Source organism: Arachis hypogaea, chromosome 18, assembly GCF_003086295.3.
Source record: "Arachis hypogaea cultivar Tifrunner chromosome 18, arahy.Tifrunner.gnm2.J5K5, whole genome shotgun sequence".
NCBI lineage: Eukaryota > Viridiplantae > Streptophyta > Magnoliopsida > Fabales > Fabaceae > Arachis > Arachis hypogaea.
Window position 1 is genome coordinate 130,642,807 of NC_092053.1, and position 21,380 is coordinate 130,664,186.

Below are 21,380 nucleotides of genomic sequence, written 5' to 3' on the forward strand. Positions count from 1 at the left end.
ATAAGTAGATTTGATAAGAACGGTGATAGGTAGAATGATAAGAGAGTGGAATAAAAAATAAAACTGATATTAAATGATATAAATGAAGTGAATTATGGAAAGTTTTGACTAATTATGGCTGAAAAATTTTTGTTACTAAACTTTTTCCATATTTAATATATGAGAAGTGCTAGGGGCAGCAGATTTTGTGAGTTATAGCCATCACTTAGCCATCAATAGTATATTTAATGGTGTGAGATTTCATCTAATGGTGGAGAATCACTCATTTTCCTTTTGTTGGCTAAATGCTGGCCAAATTTTAATAAATCTGCTGGTCCCGTAAACTTTCCCTTAATATATTAGTGGCTGATTTTGGTGTATATATGCAGGCCAAATTAGGTTCTCGAAGAAACAGAAACCCCTATGCAAATCATGAGAATGGAAAACAGAAACCCTAATTCTCCAATGACGAGAATGAAACGTCATGAGTACGAAGATGAACCTCCAGAAGAGGTGATTAGAGAAATCTTGTAGAGGCTTTCAGTGAGGGTGGTCCTCCTACAACTGAGGAGCATGTGCTGTTCATGGAACTCCCTCATCTATCTTTAGCCATGAATTCGCCATGCACCACCTTCGAAGCTCAACCCTAACTCAGCCACCGCACTGGTGTGCTGGAATCGGGGAAGGGACGCCATCATGCGTTCACAACCTTCTGTTCTTTATCACCAGCTTCAGCCAATTACACTATTCACGCCCTTTTCGATTGACCGAAGTCGCATCATCAAACTGAAGGTTTTCCCTTTGAAACTCTGACATTGTTCAATCCCAGTACCCGTTCGGTATCGCCATCCGTTCCATTCAAATGGCCTTTTCAACGATTTCATAGTAAAACGTGGAGTATATTATGGCTTTGGCTATGATACCGTACATGAAAAGTATAAGTTTGTTATGGGTTGTTTTACGCTGAGACCTCCTGGAGCTATAGTTTTCACTTTTGATGCAAATCCTAGTTGGAAAACGGTTCATCATCCCGTGTTTTCGTTTCATCTAGCTCACAAAAAAGATGGAATAATATTATTGCGGCCACAACTAAAAATATATATATTAAATAAAGTGAAAACTCAGGTACGGACTTATGGTCGACTTCACGTGAAATTAAAGTTGATAACTGAGAGCGATTGGATGATATGGCTTATTTGATTAGAAAGAGTAGCCTAATGTTAATGGTTAGAAAGCTGGAAATTGGCAACATATGAGGGGGCGGAGGAAACAATAGCAAAAGCTAAGTATCAGTCTCAAACTCATCGTCATCAGGAATCTTTGAACAACGCTTCAAGTTTTATTGCCGTCAAATAAAAAAATCTGGAATAAGAATAATTTTTAAAATATAAATAGCATAAGAGAATATGGAGAATGCAGAGGAAGAAATGTCAACAGTTATGGAGAAAGAGAATGGAAAGGAGGAAGAAGGAGGAGAAGAGGTGTCACCAATTGAGCAAGTGAGACTGACAGTTAGCAACAGTGATGACCCAAGCCAACCAGTTTGGACATTCCGAATGTGGTTCCTTGGCCTCTTTTCTTGCTGCCTCCTATCATTCCTCAACCAGTTCTTTTCTTACCGGACGGAGCCACTCATCATATCGCAGATCACCATCCAGGTAGCCACCCTCCCCATCGGTCAATTCATGGCCGCGGTTCTCCCCACCACCGAGTTCGGCATTGGCTCCTGGAAGTTCTCCTTCAACCCTGGACCGTTCAACATGAAGGAGCATGTCCTCATTACCATCTTTGCCAACGCTGGTAGCGCCTTCGGCTCCGGCTCACCCTATGCCGTCGCAATTGTCACCATCATCAAAGTATTTTATGAAAGGAAGATCTCCTTCTTTGCTTCATGGCTTCTCATCATCTCCACTCAGGCACCACCACCACCATCTTACTACTCTATATTATTCTATTACACTTTTCATTTGCTTTTTGGTTTCTGACAAGTTACAACAATCTTTCATTTATTTTTTATTTATGTTAATGACATAGTTGTTAGAACTCGAAATGTAATGTTTGCAGCTTTCTTTTTGCATGCATGGCCTTTTTAATTTCGAGTATTCCAAACTAATTTAGGTTGTTTAATAGTTAATTATTTAAGCGTTGAGATTTAAATTCTGCGCATGCAATAATTTATTAACCAATAACAATAAATCTATAAATGAAGTTCACATTTACAGTAGATTAGTTATTGTCATTATCTCACAGAAACAAAACAAAAAAAATAAAAAATAATTGATTTGAGATACCAAAGCATGGGTTTTTGCAATTTGGCGTTCAAGCTAAGGTAAATATAATAGTGGAGACTCAAAGTGCTATATATCATTTAACAGGTTTCACCTATTAATTTTAGGTGCATACTGTTATAAAGATTTTATAATTCTCTTCATATAAAAATATATCTTTTTTACTATTAGATAATGAATTGTAGAATTGAATGTGATATACTATAAAAAATTAAAAATATTATTTTTTTAAGTGTAACTAAACAAATAAAATATATTTTTAATACAAAACTCTTTATAAAAAAATATTTTTAATATCTTCATTTAAGTAGGTGTCTTAATTTTATATAAAATAATTGCATTTGAGTTTTTATTAAATAAATGGATAGATAATTTGGTGTCCACGATATAATATTTATATATTTTTGTACATATTTTATATGGTATAAAAATAAATTTTTAATTTATTCTTACTTCTTATAAGCACTTTAAATACTAAAAAAAATACACAAAATAATATATGTAATCATTTCTATTATTTTATATATTTTTAGTATAAACTTAACAATGCACTAGACAAGGAAGACGCTTACTGGCATGCTTCGCGATCAGCACATAAATACAAATTTGTTTCCTAGTTCAATCCGGATATATTTATATGTTTTCTTATAGAAAAATTAGTTTTTTGTGAATTGTGATAATAAATTTAAGAGAGATAACAAATTAAAATAAGTCTCCAATGGTGCAGGTGTTAGGATATGGCTGGGCAGGGTTGCTAAGGAAATACGTGGTAGAGCCCGCTCAAATGTGGTGGCCTAGTACCCTCGTCCAGGTTTCTCTTTTCCGGTATTGTTATCTAAATTATTTTTTTATTAATTTAATATTAATAATAATTAATTAAAATAAAAATACATAAATTTTTTTATTTTTTATTTATTAAAAATTTTTAAAATGAAAAAAACTAATTTTTCTATATCTATAGCTTCTCTAATTGATTGCTATGCATACATAATGTAATTGATGTAACGCATGCATGTGCAGAGCTTTGCATGAGAAAGACGATCGCAGAGTTTCACGGGCAAAGTTCTTCTTTATAGCAATGGTGTGCAGCTTTGCATGGTACATTGTCCCCGGCTACCTGTTCTCCACACTCTCAAGCATTTCATGGATGTGCTGGGCATTTCCCAAGTCGATCACCGCCCAGCAGATTGGCTCAGGGATGAATGGCTTAGGACTTGGAGTCTTTACTCTTGACTGGACTGTCATCGCCTCCTTCTTGTACAGTCCTCTCATCTCTCCCTTCTTCGCCATTGTCAACGTCTTCATCGGCTATTCGCTCATTGTCTACGGTGTCATCCCTATTGCTTACTGGGCCTTCAATGTCTACAATGCACACAACTTCCCCATCTTCTCCTCTGACTTGTTCACCACTCAAGGCCAAGAATATGACATACGTGCCATTGTCAATGACAAGTTTCAGATCGATTATGAAAAGTATTACAAGCAAGGTCCTATTCAATTAAGTGTCTTTTTTTCTCTTACTTATGGATTTGGATTTGCTACTATAGCCGCCACCCTTACTCATGTCGTTTGCTTCTATGGAAGGTACATACATACACATATGTGTCTTAGTTGCTAATTATCTATCATGTGTTATAAATTTCACATCATATATATTATATATGTTGCACTGCTCTTTCCGTTAGTGAGATTATGGAGCAATATCGTGCTTCTTCCAAGGGTAAAGAAGATATCCACACAAGACTGATGAAAAGATACAAAGACATACCTTCATGGTGGTTCTATGTGTTGCTGGCTGTGACGCTTCTGGCTTCTCTCTTACTATGCATCTTAGGGAAAGAACAGGTTCAGATGCCCTGGTGGGGACTTGTATTTGCTTCTGCCTTGGCCTTTATTTTTACTCTCCCAATCAGCATCATAACTGCCACCACAAACCAGGTAATCTATTTTCATGCTTTTTATGCAAGGACAAACTTGTTAAAGATCTTTGATGGCATCCACATGCAAAGCTTTTTTATCCATTCAATTTCATGAATCTGAAGCACTTGCATGCCTTATGAATTTAGAAAAAGTCTGTGAATGTTGCTTTTTTGATGTAATAATTGAGAGTGAGAATGTTAAAGTCGTTTCTAAGCCTTAAAAAAAAAGTTCATAAAATTTATTTTGGTTCATTTATTAGTAATTGTTTAAGTTTAGCTAATAGTCTTAGATTAGTAAAGTACTCTCATATAAAAAGAAATGATAATAGAATAGCTCATGAATTAGTTCAAATAGCTCTTACTAATCCAAATACAATGTGGATAGAAAAGAAGATGCACCTCCCTTTATATTCCTTTATATGTAATTTGGCCTATTTAGATATCATAAATAAATTCTACTTCTTTACTTTATCCAAAACTTGTTAAAGATCTTAATTAAAGAAGTGTTAAGAATCAGTAGATTTTGTGATTTATAACTATCATTAATATTTTAAATAGTATAAAATTATATTTAATGATGTAAAATTACTCACTTTTCTTTTACTAGTTAAGCACACTGAATATTAATAAAAATGCTGATGTCCTAAATTTTTTCTCTTAAATTATTCTTACATGCTCTTTCTCTCTCTACACAGACACCAGGGTTGAATATTATTACTGAGTATATATTTGGACTTATTTACACTGGAAGACCAATAGCAAATGTGTGTTTCAAAACCTACGGTTATATTAGCATGGCTCAGGCTGTCTCTTTCCTTGCTGATTTCAAGCTTGGCCACTACATGAAAATCCCTCCAAGATCAATGTTCTTAGTTCAGGTATTCCTTCACCTTCAATTCGGTTAGTTCCTCAGCATTTTGTTCTATAGTAACTAATGCAATTCACTTGTCAAAACATGTGTATGTACATAGTTCATTGGTACAATTCTTGCTGGAACCATCAACATTGGTGTAGCATGGTGGTTACTGACTTCAGTGGACGGTATATGTCATCCTGAAAAGCTTCCCCTCGGCAGTCCATGGACATGTCCTGGTGACCGTGTTTTCTTCGATGCATCGGTTATCTGGGGTTTAGTTGGACCTAAGAAGATCTTTGGTTCCAAATCAGACTACCATGCACTGAATTGGTTTTTCTTTGGAGGTGCAATGGGCCCTATAATTCTTTGGCTATTGTATAAGGTGTTCCCCAAGTATTCATGGATTCCCTTGATTAACCTTCCAGTCCTCTTGGGATCAACTGCGGTGATGCCACCCGCAACAGCAGTGAACTTCAATTCCTGGATTGTTATTGGAACAATCTTCAACTACTTCATCTTCCGCTATAGAAAGAAATGGTGGCAGAGATACAACTATGTCCTGTCAGCAGCACTTGATGCTGGAGTTGCCTTCATGGCTGTGCTTCTTTACTTTGCATTAGGCCTGGAGAACAAGAGTATTTCATGGTGGGGAACACAGGGTGAGCATTGTCCACTGGCAACTTGCCCAACAGCTAAGGGCATAGTGGTGGAGGGTTGCCCTGTACACTGATTAGCATTGTAAGTATAGCATTTAATTTTCTACAAAAGAGAAAAGGTGATGCTCAATTCAAATTCCAAGTAAATTCTGTACTGCTATGTGGGCTGGTTCAATCCTGTCAGATACTGGAAATGTTAAATTTTTGTGTGGTCGGCAACTTCATTTTCATGTAAACTTTCAAATAAAAATATAAGTTTCAATAAAAATTAAGTGATGATTTGCATATGGTAAAACTTTTACTGCAAGGTTTACCAATAAGTGTTTCTTTATATTTTACAAAATATGAATTTATAAAATTAAAAGAATATGATATTGGTAATCAAACATAACACAAGAGACAGAAACCACAGAAAGTAATGCCAGGGAAGTTTAATTTGGCCAGAAAACAACCATATACTAATAACTAATAAGTGGAGGAATTGAGCAAAGAATCCAATATTCTTGAAACAAAAATTAGTACACATGGAAGGGAGAAAAGATTGGCAGAACTTAAAGGAGAAAAGATAAGATTACATACTTCTCTAAATACTTTTAATCACAGACTTGGCTGCAGTAAAGCCAAAAACTTAAAATAAAAGTTGTAGAGGTAGCAACAACTGGTGATGGAAGAAACAATAGTAGATGCACTATAAATATCAAGGCCATTTTTACGGTGTCTTTTGTTTGGTACTTAACTTTTGCCTAAATTACTTTTTATAATAACTTTAAAATATTTAAAAATTTTTAATTTTTATACTTTTAAATTTAGAATTGATTATTTTACCTATTTTAGTAATTAGGCAATATTTTTTAGGCAACATAGCAAACACCAAATATCAAACTCAATAGATATGGTTATCTTTTCAAAACCTGAATCTTAAACTTCTTTAACACCTTCTGTCCTTCAATCAGCAGCAACACTTTTCTTGATGAATGACCTCACCTCAAACCATCAGCAGCACATTTCAAACTAAGGAGACCGCCAATTTCATCACTTATGTTTGAGTTCTCACCTACCCAAACACCATAAAACAAAAACAATAAGAATTTTAACATAAAAACTCAGTGGCAACAAGAAATTCTTTACAGTGAACATTGAAATAAACTGCAGTAAGATATCAAATTTCATATGCTTCTAATTTAAATTTCTTGAACCGAAAGAAAAAGCAAAAAGAAAAGAAGAATAAATACTTTGTCATTATTTTTTTTTAACCAAAGATAGAAAAACTCGAACCCACGTCCTCTTAGATGAGTGTAGGAAGATTATGTCATTTGAGCTATAACTTATTGGCAAATACTTCACCATTACGAATGAAGCAAGGATTGTTGTTAATATTACTCTTCATTTTAAAAAAAAAATTGAAAATTAATAAAAATCATTGTAAAATAGTTTAATTTTTTATTTTGTATTTATTAATTATTACTAAAATAAATAAATAATTTCAAATATAATAGACATATAATTATAGATGTAACATATATAAAATTATAAATATTAAATTAAATAAACTAATTTTATATTATTATCTTTCTAGCATTTTTTTATGTTTAGAGAAAATGACACTTTTTTTTAAGAGATATTTAAATAAATTTTTTTATTCTATTTAAAAAATATTAAACCACTCTTCCACCTTACAGTTAGAAGATTGAATCAAATCAGGGAGATATTTTAGGATCACAAAAAATATTAAGAAATCAGTGTTATCAATTTAGAATATTTTCATAAATAGATCCCTAGCTATCTATAAATTAGAAGAATTGTTGTAAATCAAAAATGAATTAGAAAGAAAATAACATTTTTCAATCTCCTCTTATTCTTCCTACCTCTTAATTATTCTTTCTTTTTCCCTTAAACCCTCGATACCATCGTAAGATGGTATCAGAGCGATGTTAGGTGCTGGAAACTCAGAATTGGATTATCGTTTCTATACTCTCTCAGTCAAATTAGTCAAAAAAAAATGTCAACATCTGACGAAGGTACCAGTGTTAATACGGGTAATAATTCAAACAAACCCGATGAGCTGACGCTGCAGATCGCAAAGCTGCTGTGGAGCAATCTTGGAATGCAATCTTCACAAACCAACTCTGACAGTCTATCAATTGGTTTCCAATTGAATGGGGATAATTATTTTCTGTGGGTAACCCTAATGAGAAAAGCAATCGGTGGGAGAGGAAAGAAGGCTCACCTGACAGGGATACCCCCAGCACCAGCAGAAACAGAACCGACATATGAACAATCGGAGCAAGGAGACCAAACCATTTTTACTTGGATCATCCTGAACATCGAAGCAAGCCTAATGAATAATGTCTCTCAATTTCCAACGGCAAAAGCTTTGTGGGATGGCTTGGCAACCACATACGGAAGCGGGACGGATCCAATACAAATATACGACCTGCATCGACAAGCAAACACGCGAAAACAAGGACAAGGTACCCTAGAGGATTTCTGGAACAAACTACAAGCCATTTAGATGGCAATAGAAAGAAAACAACCAAATCCCATGAAATGTCCAGAAGATATTACGACTTTCAATCGGTTAAAACAGGAACAGAGACTATACCAATTTCTAACTGGTGTAGATGACAAATTTGACACTGTTAGAAGAGATCTATTAAAACAAGAACCTACTCCTTCAGTAAAATCTGCCTACGCCACTATCCGGAGGGAGGCGGCCTGACTTCAAATTCTGAAGCTTACCACCGATGACGTAGGAGAAGCATCACAAGGAGAGATCGGGACAGGCCTCGCTGCGAAAAATAGAACCAATCAAGGCAGTCAAGGGCGTGGTCGCTCAGACACTATTGGACGGTGGTCATCATCGCGGGGGAAAGAGAGAGAAGACAAAAGCCATCTTTACTGTACTCACTGCGGAATGAACAAACACACCAAGGAAACATGCTTCAGAATCATAGGATATCTAGAATGGTGGGAGGATAATCACAAGAAATCAAAGAACAAGTCCGGTCAAGAGAGAGGCGCCACCGCCGTAGGCATCCTGGAGGTTACCAGCAGCAGTGGCACCGGAGAAGAAGAAGGAGAAAACCGTAGGACACAACACGGTAAGGCTTCGGTGGCCGCAACGCAACAAGGTAAGAGAGAAAAAGAGGGCGGTAACAGGCTCTACCAAGATGGGTCATATAATGGCCTTGGTTTAATTGCTGGGAATGGGCCCATAACCAAGGTCCTATAAAAAAATCAAAAGAGTAGATCTTCGATTGTGGGGTCACTGACACCATGACCTATGAACTCGAGGATTTTGATAGCTTGACCAAGCCCTCAAAGGCCCACATTGAGACTGCTAGTGGTGATTTAATTGAAGTTAAAGGGGGAGGCTCTATTGTTTTTTCAAAAAATTTAAAATTGGAAAAATGTCTCTATGTTCCTGATTTGTCTTCTAAACTGTTATCTGTTAGCCAAGTAACCAAGGAGTTAAATTGTGTGGTACTCATGTATTTCAATTTTTGCCTTTTGCATGACATTCTTATGAAGGTGATAATTGGGCATGGTACTGAGCGAGATGGGCTTTACTACGTTGATGAGGTAGCACACCAGGGACATGCCATACTTGCTCATGGAACAGTTATCAGGCAACTTTGGTTATAGCACAGACGTTTGGGACACCCCTCATTTGGGTACCTTAAGATTTTATTTCCTAGTCTTTTTTTGAAAAACACTGAAATCATTAAATGTGAGACTTGTATTCGTGCAAAAAATCATAGAGTTACTTTTTCTCCAAGCAATACAAGAGTCAATTTTTTTTTTCTTATCTATTCTGATGTGTGGAGTCCCGCACCGAAGTCCCAAAATAATTCCTTTCAATATTTTGTGTTATTTGTGAATGATTTTTCTCGCATGACTTAGATATATTGTGTGAAACATAAATCTAAAGTTCCTGATCGGTTCTTTGATTTTTACCAAATAATTCATACCCAATTCAATGAAAAAATTCAAATACTCCGGTCAGATAATGATGGGGAATTCATATATCAATCAATGAAAGACTTCTTCCAAAAGAATGGGCTTATCCACCAAACATTCTGTCTAAACACCCCCTAACAAAATGGTATCGCTGAGAGAAAAAATCGTAAAATTCTTGAGATGACTCGAGCCATGCTTTTTGATGCACATATGTCAAGTTCTTTTTGGCCTGAAGCTGTTGCAACCTCAGCCTACCTTCTCAATCGCCTACCCACTCAAGCCCTCGGCAACAAAACACCCCTCCAAATCTTGGCCACTCAGACTAAGATTCTCCCCATTCTTACCTTGCCACCTTGAGTTTTTGGGTGCTCTGTGTTTGTCCATATCCCGAAAACAAATAGAAATAAACTCGAACCTTGTGCAAAAAAGTGTGTCTTTGTTGGGTATGCTACACACCAAAAGGGGTATCGATGCTATAATCCTGTCACTCGTCGCATTCATGTAATAATAGATTGTGATTTCTTAGAGTCTGAATTTTACTACCATCGCCAACATGGTGTTCAGGGGGAAGAATTTAGTGGATCGCCAAGTTGGCCAGATAACCTTTGTTGCCTTGAAACTGTTCAAACAGAGCGAGTAGATGGAGCCACCGAGCATACCTTACTCAATGAAGAAAACCACTCAATACACACAACCAGTGAAACTCCTTCTGAGAATGTTATACAAGAGGTAAGTGAATCCCACTCTGATAATTTACTCCATACTTTTAATGAAGCTGCTAACAATGACAGTATAGCTCTGGAACTTGAAGAATCAGAACGAGAACCCTTTACACTTCCTCCAAGAAGAAACATAGGTGTTCCACCCAACCGATACTCTCCAGAACATGTCTCCCGCAACTCAAAGTACTCGATAAAGACAACCAGAGAAGGAGTGACAGAGGTTGCAAAGGCCTTTTCTAGCACCCTCCTAACTGAAGACATCCCCAGAACGGTCCAAGAAGCAAGTAAAAGGACTGAATGGCAAGAAGCTATGAAGACAGAAATGGAAGTCCTGGAGAAGAACAAAACCTGGGAAAAATGTATTCTACCGGCCGGGAAGAAACCAATTTGGTGTCGATGGGTATTCATCATTAAATACAAGATAGATGGCACTGTAGAACGTTACAAGACAAGGCTGGTCGCCAAAAGGTACACACAAACTTATGGCATTGATTATTCAGAAACCTTCTCACCAGTAGCAAAAATTGATACCATCAGAGTCCTCTTCTCAGTAGCCGCAAATGAAAATTTGGCCTCTCCACCAATTTGATGTAAAAAATGCTTTCCTTCATGGAGAGTTGAAAGAAGAGGTATATATGAAAGCTCCACCAGGATTCTCTGAAGGATTTGAGAAGAATGAAGTGTGTAGATTGAAGAAGGCTCTCTATAGCTTGAAACAATCACCGCGGGCTTGGTTTGGAAGGTTCACGGTTGCCATGAAAGAATACGGGTACAAGCAGAGTAACTCAGATCACACCTTATTCCTGAAAAGGAGAGGGAATTTAATAACATGCCTAATAATTTATGTGGATGATATGATCATAACAGGGAGTGACAATGAAGAAATTGCAAGGCTAAGGAGGAATTTCTTCACAGAATTTGAAATGAAGGACTTGGGTGGATTAAAGTACTTCTTGGGAATAGAGGTTCTACGCTCCAATAAAAAAATATTTATCTCTCAGAGGAAATACATCCTAGACCTCCTTGCAGAGACAGAAATGGTTGACTGTAAACCTGCAGACACTCCTATGCAAGTTAATCATAGCTTGAGACTAGAGGAAGACTCTAAACTGACAGATAAGGAGCGATACCAACGCTTGGTTGACAAACTAATCTACTTGTCACACACCCGACCAGATATATAGCCTATGCAGTAGGGTAGTTAGCCAATTTATGCACCAACCACAGGAGAATAGTATGGAAGCTGTCATGAGAATAGTCAGGTACTTGAAAGGAACTCCAGGAAGTGGGATCTGGTTCAAAAGAAATGGGCACCTTAACATTGAAGCACACATAGGAGTGAGAGTTCATTGTGTGCCAAGACTTCATTGTGGCTTATTTATAATCCTTTGTGTGCATCCATTCCTTGCATCCATTTCTTGTTAATGGTGTGCATAAATTTGTTTGCAGATTTAGGAACAAAAGACTATATAATTCCCGGAAAAGTGTCGAATGTCAAAGTCATACTCAATGGTGGTCAGAGAGTTACTTTTTTGAGGCCTGATGGATATTTCTCATTGTATCCTTTAATTTACATCTTCATTTTAAACTCATTTCAATTTGCATGATAACTGCTATTGCAATACTTCATGTTATGTTTAATTTGATCTCTCTTTGCTGTCCTGATATTGCTTTCGCAAGGTTATAGTTAATGATAGTATTTCGTTGTTGAGCAACAAACTAGTTCCTTAACATGTTTGCTTTAAGCCACAACGTCCCTGCAGGGACTCATCTAATTGAAGTGGCTGCAATGGGCTATTTCTTCTCGCCGGTGGATACTCAATCTGAAAATTTCATGTTAAATTTTTTTCCCACATTTTATTCTAGATATGCTTAGTTATCAATAATTGTTGTTTATTTGTAAAGGTACGAGTTGATGTCAGCGCCAGAAACCCCGGCAAAATACAGGCAGCATTGACGGAAAGTAGGAGGGGGCTCACTGAGTTTGTATTAGAGCCATTGAAGGAGGAACAATATTATGAGGTTGTTTAAGTCTACAAACTATTTAGACATGTTCCCATCTTTCCTTCTTCATTCCTTTCAAATAGTCATATGAATGTCTTCGTATTGTTATCTTGTTTTGTTACAGATTAGGGAACCATTCTCTATTATGTCCATTGTGAAAAGTCCAATGGGTCTGATGGTGGGATTTATGCTCATTGTTGTCTTCCTCATGCCCAAATTAATGGAGAACATGGGTATGCCTCTTAAGTTTTTCTCTGAACTTTTTTCATTTCTGTGGTGGTTTATCTTTTTTGCATTTCCTTGGTTTATCTTTTTTTTCGAATTATCGTTGTTTATCTCTGCCAAATGGTAGTTGTTTCTCAGTGTATAGACTATAAAGCAGCATATTAGTATATTACGCCACACTTTGCATAATTTATGCTGATGGCTCCATTATGTTGTGATGGGAACAGATCCAGAAGAAATGAGACGTGCACAAGAAGAAATGAGAAATCAAGGAGTTCCATCTTTGGCAAGCATGTTACCTGGTGCTGCAAGAAGCAATTAGGTGTATCAGCAATAAGGAACAAGTGAGCAAGGTGATTGAACTGAACAGGAGCTCAAGATTTGTGGCATACTATGATTGCCAAAGTTTGTTATGGATGCTAAGAAAAATATCTTTGGTATTTATATTCTGGAATAGTTGAATTTGGAAAAATTCCTGATAAGATGTTAGAATGTTTGATTTAATTTAAACACTCAGTGTAGGACATCAATTATAATGCTCACCTTACAAACATGCACTCATATGGATAGGAACTTTTTGGTTTGAAAGTAGAAACTTGTATAATATTCTTCTAGTCATTCTTTTGCACGAGAAAAGAATTGAATTGTGATCTCTTTTTGCTGCATAGTGGATGAGTGGAGTTAGTTGTCTTGCTCTTCAAGCTTAGCACCTTATTGGCTTATTGATTACTATAGGTAGGAGAAACAAATTCTACTAAGTTCAGTTTTGTTAAAACTTTGGACCACATAACATGATGACACTCGAGCATTTTTGCTATGCAAAGCATGATGTTAAATTGTTAATGTTATACATACTCGCATGTTATCGAGTTCTAGATTGGTATGCTTTGCCCTTAAATTTCGGAATTTGGAGTGTTCTTAAACTTCTGGTGCTTCATACTTAGTATTTAGGCTAAATTATTAAAATGATACTGGAAAACTTGTTTATATAATTGAGAAAAATAATTTTAAAAAATTTAAATGGGATAAAAATAACAATATATATATATATATATATATATATATATATATATTTAATAAGTAGTAAATAATTTTGTATTTGGAAAACATCTTGGCATTTGATTCAAATTTTTGTGGAAATGTTTAATAACTATTTAAAAGGTCTATGTAAAAAATCAAAACAAAAATTGAAACAAATTTTTAGATCTATTTTACTATTTTTTAAAAAAGGTTTTTCATTCACAACAAAGAGGGAAAAAACTGAAAAAGTTATTTGATGTAAAATCGTCAAATTTTAGAGTTGAGTTATGTATTTCTATTTTTAAAAAATGATTCAACAATTCTATTTTTTGATAGAATTTTAAAGTTAGGAATTGATATTTTCCCAAAAAGCTTTTTATTTAAATTTTTTGAAAAAAATTGAGAACTAACTTTTAAAAAATTTAATTATTTTATCAAATCTATTTAAATATCTTTAAATAAAAACCTAAAATATTTTTTTGCTGTAAAAAAGAAAAACTGAAACAAAGGATAATGTGTTAATCCGAAAAGGAGTATGCCATTCACTGATTTAACCATTACTCTTAAGTGGACTCAGAACTAGAATTTCAGTTTATCACTTATCAGTTTTCAGTTCACACTTTCTCTGATGAATAAACCGAGTGAACTCGCTGACTCAGTGTTTCTCAATCCTCATTAATCATTGCGTGAAGTGAACTTGTGAGGGCCAAAAAAATGGGAACACTATCTCTTCTCAAATTCTACAAACCCTTCTTCTTCTTCTCTTCGATTCCACACTCCACTCGACCCATTCTCTTCCGCAGCATTAACAACAAGAAGCAGCTTCCTTCCTCTTCTTCTTTCTCCTGCTTCAGCAGCTCTGTGGGACAATCTCAGCCGTTGACGGCGAACAGCACTTTCGCATCCAAATCGGAGGGCCAGAATCTGAAGGGTCCATCTCCCGAGGTGTGGCTGCACAACACGATGAGCAAGAAGAGAGAGCTTTTGAGACCGAAAGTGGAATCCAAGGTTGGAATGTACGTATGCGGTGTAACCGCTTATGATCTCAGCCATATTGGCCATGCTCGCGTCTACGTCAACTTCGACCTTCTTTTCAGGTTCTTCTCTCTTTCTTTCTCTCAATCACTAAATCCCTAACATGATAATCCTTGTTTTGATAGTAATTGGTTTGAATTTGTGTGGTTGGTTTTGCAATTAGGCAGGTACCTTAAGCATTTGGGATACGAAGTGTCTTATGTTCGCAATTTCACTGACGTAGATGACAAGGTGAGAGAAACTAGTTCCTTTTTCTCTTTTATTTGAATTGCCATAGTTGGTTGTATAAAATTTGGTATATATAATAGTTTTCTTTGATTCTGTTTAGATACTGAGAAAGGAACACAGACAGCAGATAAGAAAAACTCGTTTGGTTGTGTTTGCTATTCTACACAATTTTATCCAATTCTTTTGATTTCTTTTCTTACTTGTGTTTGCTTCTAAAAATGCTGTCTTTTATTCCCCAAACAAACAGATGCTTAGTAAATATTAAATATTAAATTTCAGATTATGACTCTACTCCTGTTTTTAATTTTAACTACCTCACTATGACTGTGCTTTGAGTACTTAGATTTATCACTTGTTGGAAACAACATTAATAATAGCAAAATCATTTAAGTAAGAAAATTATTTTCAAGATTCTGTTTTTTGAACTAGGCATTTGGTGTCACTTTGCGATAAGTAGAGGAGAGAAATGAGGTTCTGATGGAATATGTGATGTAAGTTCTGTCTGTGTGAACAGCTTTATTCTTTCTGCAATCATTTTATGTTTAAGATTCTAATTTATGATTAGGTTCGATGACCTTGCTTGTCTGTAATGTTGGCCATTCAAGTAGTATTCTGTTTTTATCATTTAGACCTTAAGAAATAGTAGTGATTGGATTTTGATTATATTCTTTTGTTATGCAAAGTACCCACTGCTTTTAATTGGTATGACAGGATCTGAGTCTGGAATTTTCAAATTCTGTAGATCATTGCTAGAGCAAATGAATTAGGCGAAGATCCAATCAGTTTAAGTCAACGCTACTGTGAAGAGTTCTGCCAAGACATGATAACGCTTAATTGTCTGACTCCTTCTGTGGAACCAAAAGTCTCAGAGCACATGCCCCAAATCATTGATATGATTGAGAAGGTATCGTTGCTTTCCATTTTTCTCTGTCATTCAAATGAAACATGGGAAGATTGTCAAATTCTGGGCTATTGTTTCATGTTGTGTTTATGAAAAGGCTTATATTGATAGGCTATTTGTATATGAAATGCTTCTAAGGCTATTTGTATATGAAATGCTTCTCTTTGTAGTATATTAATACCAGTTTCTTGTTTCTTAGTCTGTTTAAGAAATATGAAATATGATGCTGTCAGTTGTTCGAAAATTGTTGATCAGTTAATATGCTTGTGGACAGATACTTAATAATGGTTATGCCTACATTGTTGATGGGGATGTTTACTATAGTGTAGAAAAGTTTCCTGAATATGGAAAATTATCTGGTCGAGATCTAGAAGACAATCGAGCTGGTGAGAGGGTAGCCGTTGATTCAAGGAAGAAACATCCTGCTGATTTTGCTCTCTGGAAGGTATATATTGGTGACAAATAATAATAATAATGCTGATTGATTAAATAGTTTTCATCATTATTTATCGAAATCTGATGGATCTATACCTTGAAACTTTTTTATTGTGGATATTCAATACCATTCTGCAGTCTGCAAAGTCAGGAGAGCCATTTTGGGAGAGTCCCTGGGGTCCTGGAAGACCTGGTTGGCACATTGAATGTAGTGCTATGAGTGCAACTTATCTTGGTTACTCTTTTGACATCCATGGTGGAGGGGTTGACCTTGTGTTTCCCCACCATGAAAATGAAATAGCTCAGAGTTGTGCTGCATGTAATAAAAGCGATATAAGCCTATGGGTACACAATGGATTTGTCACTGTTGACTCTGAGAAGATGTCTAAATCTCTGGGAAACTTTTTCACAATACGGCAGGTGACACCTTACTATGGTTCATACTGAACCTGCTTAAGTATGATGTAATCTTTAAACAGACTAACGTCTAATATCTTTTACCAAGGACTTACCATTTTCTAGTACCAAATTACCAGTCTAATGTTTAAACCCTTATATACCATAAACATTCTTGGTTATCAGGTTGTAGACATTTATCATCCTCTGGCTTTGAGATATTTTTTGATGGGTGCGCATTATCGATCTCCAATTAACTACTCTATCATACAGCTTGAAAGTGCTTCAGACCGTATTTTTTATATATACGAGGTACCACTTTCTTAGGCTAAAAATTACCTCTTCTCTCCACTCAGTGTCTAAATTTGTGAATCCGCGTATCTTGCATGGTTCATCTTCTATGCATTTGCCTCTGAAGGATCTTAATTGGGCTTGCTTCTTTTATTGTTTCATTGTATTTGTTGTGTTGCTATCTTGAAACGTCGATGTATTTGCAGACATTGCATGAATGTGAAAGCTTTCTGAATCAACATGATCAGACAGTTAGGAAGGATTCCATCCCACCAGATACTGCAAACATTATTGATAACTTCCATAATGTTTTTGTAACCTCAATGTCTGATGATCTACACACCCCGGTTGTATTGTCTGGACTGGCTGATCCATTAAAATCAATCAATGATTTGCTGCATACTCGTCAGGTATGGTATTTTCTTGCGTGTGTCTTAGAAATTATGATTATTTATTTATTTATTTATTTTTTGCTGCAATAGATGTCTTTTTTAAATGTTTGATGTATTGAACTTCATCTTTGGTTATTATATAATAATGCATCTGGATTCAATCTGATTTATATTTTAATTTTGGAACTCGTTATATAATCACAATGACCTAATCCTAGAAAAAGGTTGAAAAGGGCTTTATGTTGACCTCTTACTGGTTTTGATGCAAATATTCTGAAGTGGTTGTCTCAGGTCTTTTGTTAGAGAAAATCAGTGCTAAAGAATGCCACTTTATTAAAGCTTGTGGATGATTTCATATGAATGCTTATGAAAATAAATACTACAAGATATCACATAAATGCTGCTTATGATTATCCATTTTCATAATCCTTGGTGCAGGGTAAAAAACGACAGTTCCGAATAGAATCACTTGCAGCTTTGGAGAAGAGCATCAGGAATGTCCTGACTATTTTAGGACTTTTGCCTACAAGTTATTCTAAGGTATGAATGCACTTGAAGTGGTTGGTTTCTGTCATTGTCGTCTAATAATGTTTTACATTTGAGATATCATGCCTGACCATGTTTTGTTGGGGGTACGAATCCTTAGTTTATGTGTATTTAAATTTTCTCCACATCTTAGTTCGCTCAGTCATTTTTCACCCTCCCAATTTCCATAAATTCCCATATCTGCATCAGAATCTAATGGTGAACAAGAACTAGCAATTCAAATAACATTTCCCTCTCCATATCAAATGGTGAACGTACTGGTGCTGAAGGGTGGAGTTTGTGTTTCTGAGTTACAACTTGTATCAATATCTACAGGTTCTGCAGCAGCTTAGAGAAAAAGCTTTGAAACGTGCGAACTTGACAGAAGATGAAATCTTGCAGAAAATCGAAGAACGGGCCGCTGCCAGAATACAAAAGGAGTACGCCAAATCGGACGCAATAAGAAAGGATTTGGCTGTTGTTGGGATTACTCTCATGGACAGTCCTAATGGCACAACTTGGAGGCCTACCATTCCTCTTCATCTACAAGAGCAACAAAACAATGCACCATAAGGAACTGGTGTGGTGTCAAAAAAGGATATGCTTACATCTCCAAAGACAAGAAAATGGAGAGCAAGATTTTGGTGTATTGAATTATTTAGGACCAGTGTTTTACTGTTAATACTGTTCATTATGGGTACAAGCGACCTTTCATTCTTTGCTTGAATTTTTTGTAAGGCATTACAAATGTGAATTACAAATTGGTTACTTTTATGTCACCATATTGATGAAGTTTTGTTTTGGACCAAATTGGTGATGACGAACTTTTTAAGGATAAACTTCTTTCAACTTAAAAACAATTTAATTAATTTTGGTTTGTTCCAATTTATTTTGTCCATAATTTCAAACAACTTAATACGTTTGACTTCCAACAATCATAATCTATCGTATGGATTTCTAAATCTAATACAATCCAATATTCCAACAATAAAAAATTATAAAATATTTAGTTAATATTATAAATGTTGAAAGGAGGTAGATGAAGTGTAAATCATAAATCCCAAAATATGTATAATTACAACGTTTAAGTTCTTTACAAGTATGTATAATTACAGCATTAATCACTTTTGATCTTTCTAAAGACATTTAGAATCGCTTAAAAACATATAGTCGATTAACAATTCAAATACACATTAATTGGTGACTCCACTGTTATTGACTACATTCAAATGGATTTGAGATTGAACATGTCATTCTTATTTTACCTGATTTTTCAGTCCAAGGCTTGAAATAAAAAAAAAATATTCTCTATTCAACAAAAAAAAAATTGCCATGTTTTTTCCTCCAAAAGACCTCTTTTCTTTGGTTTTTATTATGTGATCGAATATTTATAGTGGGAAAAGGATCGACATAACACGAAACATGGTAGACACATAAATTTTAAATTCTTATAAGACACGGGAACACATTATATATAAAATATAAAATACTTTTAAATAAATTGTGATGATATTTTAATATTTTATTGATATTAAAATATAAATAAATTTTTAACTATTTTAACGTTTTTTAATTATATAAAGCATTTAAAATATGCCAATGAGTTATACCTCAAATGACATAGTCTCTTTATACTTATTTAAGAAATTGCAGGACATCATTAAATTGATAAAAAAATATCTTTTTTAATAACTTTTATTTTATTTTTTAATGTATTTGGTAAATTTTTAATAATAAAAATAAAAATACTAAAAAAATAAAAAAATAATTTTTTTGAAAAATTATAATTTATATTTTTTTTATTTTTTTAAAAAAAATATTTTTATGTAATAAATAAATAAATAATATTTTTATTTAATTATATCCAAACATAATTAATAAATAAAAAATTCTCTTTGTATGAAAAATTTAAATATAAAATTATTTTTATTTTTTTATAAAATCTTTTAAAAAAATAAGATAACTAAAAAACAATCTTTCTTAATAATTTATCCAAACAAGCGCATATATACTTCAGCTCAGCTTCTTGAAAGACGTAAACCATAATTGTGTTATGACTACGAGAAAGAAACGCCTTGAATATGAAGATAGTCTTCCAGTAGATCTGATCAGCGAAATCTTGCTGAGGGTTCCAGTGAGGCTTCTCCTACAACTGAGGATCATATGCCGTTCATGGAACTCTCTAATCTCCAGCCCTGAATTCGCCATGCTCCACCTTCAACGCTCAACCCTAACTCAGCTGCCGCCGCCATTGCTATGTTGGAAGGAATGGATACTGACGGACGACATCATGCATTGCTCTTCATCACAATCTCTTATTCTTTATCGCCGGCATCAGCCAACGACATTCGTGTCGTATCCAGCTGACGGGAAATTCATCAGGGGATCTTGCAACGGATTGCTCTGCCTGACTGAAGGTTTTTTTCCCTTTGAAACTCTGACTTTGTTAAATCCCATTACCCGTTCGGTATCCCCATCCATTCCATTCGAGTGCTCCGAGGAGTGCGGAGAACGTGTTTTTTGTGGCTTTGGCTATGATACCCTACATGACCAGTACAAGTTCGTTATGGGTTGTTGTTACTCATCTCTTATAACTGATTCCCAAGTGAGATCTGGAGCTATAGTTTTCACTTTTGGTGCAAATCCTTGTTGGAAAACTGTTGATCATCCCGTATTTCCGTACGGTCTAGTTAGCTCAGCAGATGGAATATTTGTGAGCGGCACTCTGAATTGGATTGTGTATGATCCTACTATTACTAGTGCTATAGATAATGATGAATTTGAGTGGTTCGTTCTTACCTTCGATCTGGAAACGGAGTCGTTTGGTCGAATGTGTCTGCCTATTATTGGAAGGCGCTCTCACTGCACCCAAGCGCCTCAATTGCAAGTCCACAATAACTGTCTTTCTTATTGTTTTCACACTCCGGATACGCCAATTATTTACAGTGTCTGGATAATGAAGGAGTATGGAGCTGAAGAGTCTTGGACTAAATTGTTCGCAATCCCAATCCCAGCATTCGATGTTGGAATCTTCCCAGATGTTTTGATAGCACCCTTGTATATGTATATCCCAGAAGATCATAATCTTTTAGCGCTAAATGGATCGGATGGCAGATTGTTTGTGGACAATTTACGTCAAAACCAACTAGTTTATCATGTGCCTGACGGGTATTATTGGACATCTTCATTCCTTTGCCATGAGAGCTTGGTCTCGCCGTCACATTATTGTAGTCTTAGAACTATTGATCAGAGCAATATTACATGATGAATAAAATAAAACAATTCCGCTATGTTACCAACAATGTCAACAAGATTCTACCAATTTCTGCCAACTTTTATTTATAAGTTATGTTTAATGAAAATATCTTTATAAATGTGTCTAATAAAAGTGTCTTTTTTATGACTGTATTTAATGAAAGTATCTTTATAGATATATCTCCTGGATGTATCTTTTTATATATGTGTTTAAAATATAATAATTAATTATTATTGGTAACAAATTGACAAATAGTATATTAATACTCTATACTTTTGCTAAAATTTATTAT

The 21,380-nt window shown here is 35.0% G+C and overlaps 4 protein-coding genes across 8 annotated transcripts; all 4 read left to right on the forward strand.

Moving 5' to 3' along the window:
• Positions 1-1,409: 1,409 nt before the first annotated feature.
• Positions 1,410-5,772, forward strand: LOC112772046 (oligopeptide transporter 4-like). Its single transcript, XM_025816933.3, has 6 exons — positions 1,410-1,895; positions 2,995-3,092; positions 3,288-3,851; positions 3,953-4,205; positions 4,882-5,064; positions 5,158-5,772. The coding sequence occupies exons 1-6, from the start codon at positions 1,419-1,421 to the stop codon at positions 5,770-5,772; spliced, it is 2,190 nt and encodes a 729-aa protein (XP_025672718.3). The 5' UTR covers positions 1,410-1,418.
• A 6,011-nt stretch (positions 5,773-11,783) lies between these two features.
• On the forward strand, positions 11,784-13,310 carry LOC112772465 (ER membrane protein complex subunit 7 homolog). Its single transcript, XM_025817416.3, has 5 exons — positions 11,784-11,938; positions 12,127-12,190; positions 12,286-12,402; positions 12,509-12,617; positions 12,837-13,310. The coding sequence occupies exons 1-5, from the start codon at positions 11,805-11,807 to the stop codon at positions 12,929-12,931; spliced, it is 519 nt and encodes a 172-aa protein (XP_025673201.1). The 5' UTR covers positions 11,784-11,804; the 3' UTR covers positions 12,932-13,310.
• Positions 13,311-14,166: 856 nt separating this feature from the next.
• On the forward strand, positions 14,167-18,642 carry LOC112771562 (cysteine--tRNA ligase, chloroplastic/mitochondrial-like). 5 transcript variants are annotated; one of them, XM_072224537.1, is made up of 10 exons: positions 14,333-14,726; positions 14,832-14,895; positions 15,322-15,383; positions 15,604-15,796; positions 16,068-16,238; positions 16,367-16,648; positions 16,811-16,936; positions 17,122-17,325; positions 17,746-17,847; positions 18,169-18,642. In XM_072224537.1, exons 4-10 carry the CDS (start codon positions 15,713-15,715, stop codon positions 18,403-18,405), a joined length of 1,206 nt encoding a protein of 401 aa, XP_072080638.1. In that variant the 5' UTR covers positions 14,333-14,726; positions 14,832-14,895; positions 15,322-15,383; positions 15,604-15,712; the 3' UTR covers positions 18,406-18,642. The 5 variants fall into 5 exon arrangements, with proteins under 5 accessions (XP_025672122.1, XP_025672124.1, XP_025672123.1 ...); XM_025816337.3 differs by lacking the exon at positions 15,322-15,383 and having other exon boundaries at positions 14,167-14,726; positions 15,635-15,796; XM_025816339.3 differs by lacking the exon at positions 15,322-15,383 and having other exon boundaries at positions 14,175-14,726.
• A 1,243-nt stretch (positions 18,643-19,885) lies between these two features.
• On the forward strand, positions 19,886-21,097 carry LOC112770570 (F-box/kelch-repeat protein At3g23880-like). Its single transcript, XM_025814909.1, has one exon. The coding sequence runs from the start codon at positions 19,886-19,888 to the stop codon at positions 21,095-21,097; it is 1,212 nt and encodes a 403-aa protein (XP_025670694.1).
• The last annotated feature ends 283 nt before the right edge of the window (positions 21,098-21,380 follow it).